Raw genomic sequence first — 12,613 nt, 5'->3', positions numbered from 1 at the left:
TGATTCAGTGATTGGGGTAATCGGGATGGGTGTGTCAGAGGCAATGAGATTGGCACAGGATAGAGCAGGGTTTAGGGCTGTTGTACATAGGGTCACTGAGTCGCAAATGATTCGACGGCACATAACAACAACAACAACTTTGCGAATTTGATCCCAAATTGATAGATCTGAGAAAAGCATAATTCTCAAGGCAAGCCTTTTTCCTAGTTAACTCAAGTTTTTAAAGAAAACTTCATGAGATATATTTCATTAAAGTTCATAGATTTTATCAGTGAAATAGTCTCAAGTGTTTATGTGGCCTCCTTAGCCCAAGAAATTCTAGATTTCTTGTAAACTTACTTTAGAATCTGAGAGATTGTAAAGAAAGTAATTACTTTTCTTAAAATAGGTTTTAGATTTCTAAACAGACTGCCATGATGAGTAATATTATTTTATTTTAACTTTTTAAACTGCAGAGGAACCACTTTTTTCCTGTGATTTCTAAGATTTCTTGGGAACCTGGGGAGTTAAGTCTTTATTTATAGCTATTTTGACTATACTTAATGCCAGATTCCAATTGCTTTCCAGTACAGGAACTGATTACAACTCTAGCTATCAAGCCTGATAGTAAATGTGTGAGGTGGAATGAAAGCTCATCCAGAGGTTTAGTGTTTTTCCCTTGCCAGGTAGTGTGCAAAGGAAGGCTGAATATTAATTAGTAGCCTACACATGACTCATGGCTTTTGCAGCTCTGTTAAGAGAGGAGGAGGTCATAATCTAACGTTTCTCTCCCTCAACTTGGCAGTTTCAAAAAGTGTTTCCAATTGAGAGCCCCAGGGATTCTGGTACAAAAATGTTGAAAACCTTAAACTAAAGCAGTATGTTTATTTAAAAAAATATTATAGAGGACTCTGGCCTACCTAAGGGAGTTCAGGAAAATCCAATTTTATAACCTCTCAAAGGCTTCTTGACCAGAGGTTTCTATTTGATTTAATCTACATCCGTAGATGTTCTATAATTGAATAACAAGTCATTTATGAAAGTTACTGATGTATTTCTAACAATGACTCAAAAGGCCCTAGCTTTAGTCTCTCTTTGTCTCTTTTCAAGGGCAGTAATGGAAGATTTTCACTAAATGTTCTACCTCAAGAAGGATTTGGTGTGGGGGGCATTTTTCTAAATAAAGCTTTATTGGAATACAGCCTCACATACCTGTTTACATTTTCTCTATGCCTTCTGTCTGTTACAATGGAAAAGTTGAATAATCCCAACAGAGACCATATGGCCTGCAAAGTAAAAAATATTAAAGGAAGATTTTTAATGTCTGTCACCTGTTGCAAGAGAGAATTTAAGTAACAAGAGCTTATGAGCAGGATGTTTGTATGTCAATTGGATATAAGTATCCCATTAATAGTTTCACTTAATTTATCCCGCAGGAATTCTGCACAGGGGATATAGCAAAAGCTAGAGAACAAAGAGAGGTCATGAAAACTAGGCGTGCAGAACAGAAGAGAGGACACTTAACATGGTAGGAACAGCATATTTAACAAAGAAAGAGAGCCTATTTTTCTCGACTCTCTGAATAGTTCCTAGCTTGTGGTGCTTATAAATAGATTGATGTGAACTTGGAAATATTTGGTATGGCATGGAAGGTAGTTCATTACAGGTAGCCTCTTCTAGACATGAATCAGTACTGCTCATATGCCAGAAAACTCCAAAGACACAGCAGCTATGTCTGCTTCTCAGCAGTACTCAAGAAATCTATTCCAGCTGCTTACATCATACCTCCACTGAGAAATATTGGAAGATAAAGATAGTTCAAAACTGTTGAAGGTAAACTTTGAGCCTTTGTTTCACCACAAAGCTCATCCACAAAGGCAAAAATACAGAAATTATTTTTGTGGGATAAACTCAGATCACATTTTGGTTCCTGTGGACTTGTTTTCATTTTCTTAACTTTAAATTTTAACATGCAGATAAGGTAATTATTTGTTCTACAGTCAGCCCCAGTCTATTTTGACTGTTAATATTGAGCATCCCCAACATCTACTTTCCACAGACATAGTAAACCTGTTTTTTATGTGTCCTGTCAGGTTAGATTCATGTATATATTCACTGTTACGTTCTTCTTAAAGCAAATATTTACAAGGAATAAAATCACTGATTGTACAAAATTTCATTAGTTGATCTCCAGCCTTGTTTCTTTTACTAGACCATATGAAAAGGACCGGTCCGTCCTTCTTTGTTTCCAATTTTTATAATTTATTGTTGTTAGGTGTCGTTGAGTCATAGACAACTCATAGCAACCCTATGAATGAAAGACCTGAACACTTGTATAACTTTCTTAGTTTCTCTACTTTCACAGAGTTTCTGGAGACAAGCTATTTCGGAAGTGGATGTCATTTCTGCTTCCAAGTTTGTGGGGGTTTTTTTGGTTTTTTTTCATTTTGAAATCAGGGAGCTCCACCAAACACTGTCCACCATGGATAACCATTATCACATTTAACACATTAGTGTCAACAGTGTTTAGCATCACAGCAATCACAATATTTAGTCACAAATTATTACTAATGCATCTTGATTTCATCTTTGATAAATTTTAGACTGGTTAAGTTGTAGAAATCTCCCCTGTATTTCTTCATCCTTGGCTTTAGTGTCTGGTGTGTTTATTTGGATAATTGTATTAACTTGTCATTCATATGTGTGTGTGTGTGTGTGTATATGTATATATATGTATGTATATATGTGTATATACACACACACACATATATAAACATTCAGATCATTTCACTTCAGGATAGATCTTGAAATGCTGCGTTTTTTGCTCTGAATGTGACACCTTTCCTCTTCAATTTGTAATTTCCAATACAGGTTGTTGTTGTTGTTGTTTGGTGATGTTGAATCGAGTACAGCTCCTAACAACCCTATGAGCAAAAGACCTTAACTCTGTTCTACCCTGTACCATCCTCACACTTTTTGACACACAAGAGCCCATCGCAGCAGTCACCATATCAATACAACTGGTTGATGGTCTTCCTCTCTTTTGCTGACCTTCTACTCTTCCCGGCATCATGTTCTTCTCCAAGGAATAGTCCCTCCTAGTGACATGCCCAAAGTGTGTGTGGTGAAGCCACCTCATTCTTGCTTCCAAAGAGCACTCCAGCTGCACCTTCTCCAAGACATATTTGTCTGTTCTCATGGCTATCCATGGAATGTTCAGTGTTCTTCTCCAACACCAAAGCTCAAACCCATCAAAGCTCCCAGATGCATAGCAAGCAATCAGAAAGACCATGACCTGAATCAGATGCACGTTAGTCCTCAAACTGACATCATTACACCTCAATAATTTGGACAGGGCCCTAACTGCAGATTTTCCTACTGCAGTACATCCCTTATTTCCTGACTGCTGGTACCAAGGGTGTTAATTGTGGATCTAAGCAAGATTCATCTTGTTTGTGTTATATAACAGTATCCTGTGAAAATAAAATCTAGAGTCTACTGAAAATGACTGGATGATTAGATTGACATGCAACTGCCAGACATTCAAGTTTGATTCAGAACATGACATGGTAAAAAGGTTATGTCAGATGGATCTTGGTTAAAAGCAAAGGATATCAGAACAATGTTTACATGTGTATTATTTATTATTCAAAGGTATTTGACTGCATGGATTATAACAAATTATGGATCACATTAAGAATGAGAATTTCAGAACATTTAATTGTGCTCATCTGAAACCTGTATGTAGACGGGGAAGCAGTTATCCAAACAGAACAAATGAACACTTGATGGTTTAAAATCAGAAAAGCTGTGTCAAGGTTGTATCCTTTCTCCATTTCTATTTAATTTGTATATATGGCATCAGGATTGGAGGAAGACTCCTCAATAACCTGCTGTATGCAGATGTCATTATCTTACTTGCAAAAAGCACTCCATCTACACCTTCGCCAAGACATATCTGTCTGTTCTCATGGCCATCCATGGAATATTCAGTGCTCTTCTCCAATACCAAAGCTCAAAGCCATTAAAGCTCTCAGGTGCATAGCAAGTAATCAGAAAGACCATGAATCAGACGCACATTAATCTTCAAACTGATATCATTACTCCTCAAGAATTAAAAAAACTTGAAATACTGAAGAAGATCAAAGGCTACAGCATTCAATACAGACTAAATCTCAACATGAAAAAGGAAAAATAAAAATATCCTTATCACTGGACCACAAAACAATACCATGATTGGTAGATAACGGATTGAAGTTGTTGGTGGTTTCATTTTACCTAGATTCACAATCAACACCCATGGTTATAGCAATCAAAGACTTCTTATATTCGGGAAATCAACTGTCAAGGACCTCTCCAAAGTGCTAAAGAACCGGGACGTTGAAGAATAAAGTGTATACTTTCGTTTTCACACTGGATCTTTCCCCTTTCCTTTACCCATCAGTATACACCAAAAATGAGGTTTTATGGGGTTTTTAGTTTTGATTTTTTTTAAAGACTAAAGTATGTCTGATCCAATCCATGGTATTTTCAATTGCTTTGCATGCACCTGAATAATGGATAATGAAAAAGGGCGGCTAAAGAAGAATAGAATTGTGGTGTTTGCAAAGAGTACTAATTATCCAGTCTGTCTGTGCCCCTTAAAAGACAGCATGATGAAACTTCTTTTCACATACTTTGAGCATGTTGACATGAGGGATACTGGGAAAGGTAGAAAGTTGGTAAAAGATAAGAAGACCTTTAACAAGACAGACCGAAACAGTTACTTCAAAAATAGACTTGAGCATGACAAATTATGGCAATGATGTAGGGAGTAAGGTTCAGATCTGTTGTCATTATTAGTCATGGTCTACTCAATATCACTTGACAACCACAATAATTTTGTTTTCTTAATATAAATATTTTTATTGTGTTTTGATGAAAATTTACACAAAAAATTGGTTTCAATTTAATATATACCTATTTCCAATAGATAACTCTTACTCCAAATAAAGGAACTCTGGTGACCTAGTAGATAAGGAGTTGTGCTGCTAGCTCAGCGAGGCAATATGAATAAACTAGTTTCTCTATGGGAGGAAGATGGGCACTTTCCTCCCACACAATTCATAACCTCTGAAAGCCTCCTCTGGTGCATTCTACAACCTCTAAAAATCTGCTGGAAAGGATCAGTTGTGATTTAGTTCCACAGAACAACAAGAACAACATTGTTCCAAGATGGTATTGCAGCATAGTGTGTAATATGCCAGACTGTGAACCAAAGAGTCAGCATCTCAGATGTACCAGCTGCTCCTTGGGAGAAATATCCGTAAGTGCCATCTTTCTTCCACAAAAGCACTCTTAATCATGACCCTTCAGACACTTACTTGCCCAACCTTCTTCTGTGAGCTTATATACAGTTAAAGGTTCATACACCAATGAATATAATTCAAACACCTAAACCAAGCGTACTGAGAGAAATAGTTAAATTGGGAAATGGAGAGGCCAGGTCCTGCTCCTTATCCCTTAAATAGGTATATAGGACTGTAGGATCCTGTGGGCTCTTGTAGACAGCTTAGTCTTTTTTTTTCAATCAGGTTGCAAGTATAGAGTCTATTGTCTTGAAACCATGCAAAGAATACATATGTATTTGAATCTGACTTGTCTTAAGGTAATTTTTAAAAATTTTTTAATATATGTTTTTCAATTTTATGGTGGTTTGCTTACAAATTTTGTATGCAATTTGTTTCACCCTGTACTTACTATGTTTCATACAATCATTCCCATACATTATGTTTTATAAAACTAATCACCCTTGAATCTTGAACATCATTACTCTGTTTTTTCATCCTGATCCGTCCTATTTCTTTTACAGTCTCCCTCTACATAGGTCCCAGATAATATTTTTATTTTTGAATCCTTATAAAGGCCTAGCCCAGAGAAAAATTTCATGATCCCACAACAAAATTTTTGTATTATTTTAAATGAAAATAAATTAAAAATACACTTACTCATGACTCTGACTTATGATGGCCTTCCATCATGCTTCTGAAGCTAAAATTCTTTATGGGAAGGACTGCCTCATCTTTCTCACAAAGAGTGACTGATAGATTTGAACTGCTGATCTTTCAATTTGCAGCCCAACACATAATGCTTCATGTCACACAGACTCCTTTAAAAAACATGTCAGACCTAGGTAAGAAAACATAGAAATAAATGTGATACTGATACACGTGTTTTTCACTTGAAGGATTGAACTATTCGATGGTTCTTTAAAACCATATTGTAGCGGCATGGCTATATATTTACTGGCCCTAGAGTTTGTCCTCCTAAGAAAAGATTGAAATAATTAAGACAGGTAAATTTTAGAAAGTTAATGGATTTACTGAACACAGATTGGACTCATCATTTTTATTTAATCTGTGGATAGTTTTATAAAAACCTATTGCCATGGTGACAAATTGTAAATTTGAAGACCCAAACTCATATTAAAGATTGTTAATAACTCTTTCACACAGTTCCTTCTTCTGCTTTTATAAAATAAAAGCCTCTAAGTAAGATGGCATGGAATTAGGGATATTATTTCATGTTTCCTTCAAAGTTATAGGAAGGATATAAGTTGTCTCCATTTTTGCTCTTGTTTTGTAAAGAATTCACCACACTGACTTGCATGTTTATTATGAATCATATAATCTTCTGGGTAGAGGGAGGGTTCTGGAATGAAATGTTCTCTGTTTTCTATTTATTTAGACTGCAGGAGAAAAAATTAATTCAGAGGAGGCATTGATCTATGAAGAGGATTTAGATGGAGAAGATGGTGTAGAAGGTGAGCTGGAAGAAAGCACAAAGTTGAAATTGTTCCGCAGGCTTGCCTCTGTGGCATCCAAGCTAAAGGAGTTTATTGGCAACATGATAACAACTGCTGGGAAGGTGGTGGTAACGATTCTCCTTGGTTCATCAGGTGAGCATTCCGGTATGAATTGGAGCAGAGGAAAAGACTTGAGGAGAACTGATAAAAGTGAAAGAAATGATAGAAAATTTTAAAAAGTAAATTTTATTTCATGTCACTAAACGAGTGACCGATTTCTTGTGACACTGGTCACATTTAAGCACATCACACACACACCCACAAATCATTAAGTTCTTGTTTTGTTGGTATTAGATGTTTTAGTTTTGTTAATCTCTGTGAAGCAATCTTTTCCATATCTTAGTGGCTTAATTTTTATTTTTTTTACTACAATAGCAACTCTCTTGATTAGGTTGTCTGAATGTTCTCTCTGATATTTAGTAATCTGAGTGTGCACTGGTCACAACCTCTACATGTGTATTTTAAAGGGACATGTTTACATTGATCTATCTTAATATAACTTTCCAGGATATAGTGGGGGTTTTTTAATTGCTAAATCAGATTATAATCTTTCAGTGCAGATGCACACTTCCTCTTAAATTTGGCCAGGAACAGTTTATTCCATAGTAATGTTATCTTGATCTTTTACCGCCTACTTTCATTGCACTTTTGACCACTGCTCCAGAGCTCTGCTTGTAATGATTATTAGTCAAGACTTTCCCAAAGCATCGCTTCTCGGCCTTTTGGCTAAGATCAAGTGAAGACTTTCCCAAAGCACGTAGCTGAAATTTCACAGGGTGAAACAATTTAATTGGTATAAAAGGAGAGAAACATAATTTCCCAAAAACATAACAATATCTTAATGGCAAATCACTTCAAAATGACAAACTTATTTTAAGATGCCTATGTAATAGCTTATCTTGGAAGGAGGAGTGGCATCCACTTCCATAAGAGCTTGCCTCCTAAAACTCTATGAACCTGGAGAGAGGATGAGAGACACCCAAGAGTTGAGGACTCTCCTTCATAGGGTCGCTATGAGTTGCCTGCGACTCAACTGCACTTAACAACAACAGCATAAATAAGTTATACCACATTTTACATAGTTTCTTTTTTAATTTTTTACATAACCTCTTTTGATGATAGGAAAACCAAATTTTGTCAAGTGGGACAAAGTTTTAGTGAAGCTTTAACGGTTATACTGAAACCAAACCTGTTGCTATGCAGTCAATTTTTATTCCAAGCAACAATCTTTGAAAATAAAAATATTCACTGCTACTGAAGTTCTCACTCATAGCTGATCCTCCAGTGGGTTTGCAAAGTTATGAATGACACAGGAGAAGACTACTGTCCACATTTCTTCCCCAGAGCAACTGGTGGGTTCACAGTGCTAGAGAAGCAAAGTAAGAATCCACCCACTATGCCTCCAGAGCTCCCTAGAAATGTTGGATAGAATGTATTATTATTATAAATGTATTATTATTATTATTATTATTATAAATGTATTATTATTATAAATTATTATAAATTCTAGTTAACCAGAACAGTGGATCATTACAAAGAAAATGAAAACTTATCTTTGAAGAGAAAGTTTGAAGGCATATATAATTTCCCAGAAATTTTTCAGATGAAATCAAGCAAGAAATTATGTCATTTCTAATGGTGTGAAAAGTAACTGTTTCCAGTACTCAGACACAACAAGTATGTAAGAGGAACTTGTTCATCTTCTCTTTCTCTTATAAATTGATACTTCATGTATATGTTCTTCACAATTTCTGTGATTATCTAAATAATAAAAAGAAATTTGGACAAATCATAACAAGCTCATTGCTATCAAGTCCATCTCCTTCCATTAGATGTCCTAGGATGTGATGTTTGTGGGAGCCAACTGGCTGTCTCACTCCTGAGGAGCAGCTGATGACTTCCAGCCACTAACCATTCAGTTAGCTGCTGAACATGTCACATACTGCACTACTAGGACTCTATTGTATAAATGTGATGTGCTTAATGCCTTAAATACTTAATTCCAAACAGTATGCAACATAAATTCACAATTAATTTCTCTTTAGTTACCTTTCTTATTGTTATTGTTGTGTGCCTTCAAGTCAGAATAAACCTATAACTGACCCTCCAGCAGGTTTTCAGAGGTGCTTTATCTTACAGAAAGTTATTGCTCATCCTTCTCCTGTGGAGCTGCTGGTGTATTTGAACCAATAGTCTTTGGGATTGCATTGCAGCTTCTTACCACTATGCCACTTTTATTGACTGGCAAATCATATTTAAGTTCTTTCCAATTTGTCATCATTTTCTTTCTTCTTCCTCAGGTATGATGCTGCCATCTTTGACCTCCTCTGTGTATTTTTTTGTGTTTCTGGGTCTCTGCACCTGGTGGTCCTGGTGCCGAACATTTGACCCATTGCTCTTCAGCTGTCTATGTGTCCTGCTAGCTATTTTCACTGCTGGACATTTGATTGGGCTTTACTTATACCAGTTCCAGTTCTTTCAAGAAGCTGTTCCACCCAATGATTACTATGCAAGGTAAGAAAACATTTAGAATATTCCAGTGAGAGTTCTCCCAGCCACCACTTTTTAGACCCTCTCCTTTATGTTCTTGATTTGGGATACTGAATTTGTTTACTTGAGATACTGAATTTCTTTATGCCATCAATTAATATGTTAAGCAAAGGTAAAGTAGAAGATCTCAGATAGATATACAGCTGGATCCATGAAAGGAGGGGATTTTCTTTTTGAAGCATATAGAACAGTAGAAAGAGATCCAGAAAGTCACTTATATATCAGTTCAAATGAATGCAGCAAAAATGACTTCTCATCGACCTTTTAAATATTACACAAATTGAACATGAAGAAGTACTATGAGGAATAAATTATAAGGAAATTAAATAAGCATTCGTGAGTCTATAGTGAGTGAGTGAGAGAGACAAACAGATAGATGCAAACATACACATACATGGAGGAGGGCAAAGAGATAAACCTAGTAATTTGGCTTGTTTGGAAACTACACTATTACACTACCTCATTATTGTGCAAATGGGAATTAAAATGAAAGAATTTTTCACTTACTGTTTTTTTAAATAAAATTTTGTTTTATAGTGGTTTACTTACAAAGTTATTGTACATTATTTTTCACAGTGGATCTTTCCCATTTCCTTTCCCATTTCCCATTTCCACTCCTCCCTCCCTCTACCCATCAAATTGTCTGATCCTATGATTATTCCCCTGCCCATCCTTATCCCTTTGCTCCTTCCCTCCCTCTTTAAATCCTTATACACATTTTAGTAGTTATCTTTCTATTTCTATAATAATGGTCTTTTACAGTATTTGTCCTTCTGGGACTGAGTTAATTCACTTAACCTAATGCTCTCCAGTACCTCTGAAGTTAGGTAGTGATTTTAAAAATCATTGCTCCTGCATGCTGCATAGTATTCCATTATATGAATGTACCATAATTTCTCAATCCATTCTATTGTGGTTGGAAAGCTCGACTGTTTCCATGTTCTTGCAATGATGAATAATGCTGCTATGAACATTGGTGTATAAATCTACATTTATGCCTCAGTTCTCATTTTCTTGGGGTGTATTACAAGCAGTTCAATAGCTGGGTCGTATGGAATTCCTATGTTCACCTTTTTGAGGAAATGTGAAACTGCCTTCCAGTGGTTGTACCATTTTACAATCCCACCAACAGTACATAAGTGTTTCTATCTGTCCATATCTTCTCCAACATTTATTACTTGCTGTCCTCTTAAAATTTGCCACTGATACTGGATTAAGATGATATCTCATTGTGAGTTTGACTTGCATCTCTCTTATTGCTAGGGAGTTTGAACATTTCTTCATGTGTCTGTTATCTGGATATCTTCTTTGTAAAAGGTCTTCTCATGTCATTTTTGCATTATCAGTCTTTTTCTGTTTTTTAAATTTCTTTATTTTTCATTTCAATGAACATCTACAGAGATTTTGGAATTCCATTTATTCATTGTTGTACCCCTCTCCCCGCCCCCGACCCGTTTGCTCCTCTCCTTCAAACGCAAAAGAAAAACTCCCTAATTTGTACGCAATCCCCCCCACACATCCCCCAAACCCCAAATATAATCCACCCTGCAACCCTCATCCCATACTCTTGCGATAAACATAATGCCCTAAAATATAACATATTCTCTCCCGCAAAGACTTCAATGCCGTAAACATATTTCATCCAGTTTTTCTCAGTCTTACCCCCACCCCGATGTCAGCCTCATTCTACAACAGAGGCACCATATAGCATTTGTCCCTTTGTGACTGAGATACCTCGCTCAGCATAATGTCCTCCAGGGTCACCCATTTTGAATAATATTGCATGAGTTCCTTGTATTTCAATGCAGCATAATATTTAATTGTGCGAATATACCACAGCTTCTCTACCCATTCGTTTGTTGATGGGCATTTGGGTTGTTTCCAACTCCTTGCTATGGTAAACAAAGCCACAATAAACATGGGTATGCATATATCTACTTGGGTGCCATTTATGGTCTCTTTAGTGTTTATTCCCAGTAGTGGAATTGCTGGGTCAAATGGTTTCTCTATTTGCAACTTTTTGAGAAAGCGCCACATCACTTTCCACAGTGGTTGCACCATTTTACACTCTCACCAAGAATGAATAAGGGTTCCAGTCTCTCCACAACATCGCCAGCATTTGTTGCTTGCTGTTCTGTTAAATTTTGCTAGTCTTACTGGGGTGACATGATATCTCATGGTTCTCTTTATTTGCATCTCTTTCAGACCTAGGGATTTTGAACATTTCTTCATGCGTTTGTTGGCCACATGAATGTCTTCCTTGGTGAAGTGTCTGTTCATATCCTGTGCCCGTTTTTCAATTTGATTATTCACCTTTATCTTATTGAGGTGCTCAAGTATTTTATAAATTCAGATATAAGTCCCTTATCTGACATGTCATTACCAAACACTTTTTCCCAGTCTGTGGCTTCCCTTTTTACCCTGTTAGAGAAGTTTCTGGAGCACATAGGGATTTGATTCTTAGAAGGTACCATTCATCTATTTTATCTTCTCCTCGTTGTAAATTTTTCAGAATACTGGGAAGACTCTTTATGTTGTGGATTAGGACTACTAAAGTTCTTCCAAGCTTTTCTTGAATGAAGTTTATAGGCCTTGGTTTTAGTCCTAAGTCCATGATCCACCTTGAATTGGTTTTTGTATATGAAGTGAGGTGGGGATATTGTTTAATTCTTCTGCAGATAGATTTCCAATTTTGCCAACAACATTTGTTTAAAAGGCTGTCATTTCCCCACCTAACTGATTTCATCTCCTTGTCAAAAATAAGTTGACCGTAAATAGATGGGCTGATTTCCGGGTTCTCAATTATATTCCATTGATCTATGTGTCTGTCATTGTACCAATACCATGCTGTCTTGACTACCACAGCAGTGTAGTAGGATTTTAAATCAGGGGGTTAGATGCCTCCTACCGTTTTTCTATTTTTAAGGAGTGCTTTGCTTATTCGTGGCGTCTTTCCATTCCAAATGAAGCTGGAGATTGCCGTTTCAATCTCATTGAAGAATGAAATTGGTATTTGTATTGGTATTGCATTGAACGTGTATATTGCCTTTCTTAGTATTGCCGTTTTCACGACATTGAGCCTTCCTATCCATGAGTAGGGAATATTCTTCCACTTCTCCAGGCTTTTTTTTGTTTCTTGTAATAATGGTTTGTAATTTTCTTTGAATAGATCTTTTGTGCTTCTAGTTATATTTACTCCCAAATATTTAATCTTGTGATTAACTATTGTGAAGGGTATTG

At 36.3% G+C, this 12,613-nt stretch overlaps 2 protein-coding genes across 2 annotated transcripts in view; one reads left to right on the top strand and one right to left on the bottom strand.

Annotated features, from left to right (window-relative positions):
* Nucleotides 1–6,407, bottom strand: part of LOC102866002 (POU domain, class 5, transcription factor 1-like) — a 13,523-nt gene extending 7,116 nt beyond the window's left edge. The window contains exons 1-2 of the mRNA XM_006897022.1: nt 6,342–6,407; nt 5,343–5,412 (exon numbers count right to left, since the gene is read on the bottom strand). Of these exons, the coding sequence (XP_006897084.1) occupies nt 5,343–5,412; nt 6,342–6,407 (136 nt within the window). The remainder of the gene's footprint in view (nt 1–5,342; nt 5,413–6,341) is intronic.
* PIEZO2 (piezo-type mechanosensitive ion channel component 2) overlaps nt 1–12,613 on the top strand; it is a 731,335-nt gene that overhangs the window by 345,248 nt on the left and 373,474 nt on the right. Inside the window, exons 5-6 of the mRNA XM_006897012.1 lie at nt 6,706–6,916; nt 9,124–9,337. Of these exons, the coding sequence (XP_006897074.1) occupies nt 6,706–6,916; nt 9,124–9,337 (425 nt within the window). The remainder of the gene's footprint in view (nt 1–6,705; nt 6,917–9,123; nt 9,338–12,613) is intronic.

This window comes from Elephantulus edwardii, unplaced genomic scaffold (assembly GCF_000299155.1).
Source record: "Elephantulus edwardii isolate Elephantulus edwardi_28Jun2011 unplaced genomic scaffold, EleEdw1.0 scaffold00196, whole genome shotgun sequence".
Taxonomy (NCBI): domain Eukaryota; kingdom Metazoa; phylum Chordata; class Mammalia; order Macroscelidea; family Macroscelididae; genus Elephantulus; species Elephantulus edwardii.
The sequence above is the reverse complement of the archived record's forward strand: the minus strand, read 5'-3'. Positions and strand labels throughout refer to the sequence as shown.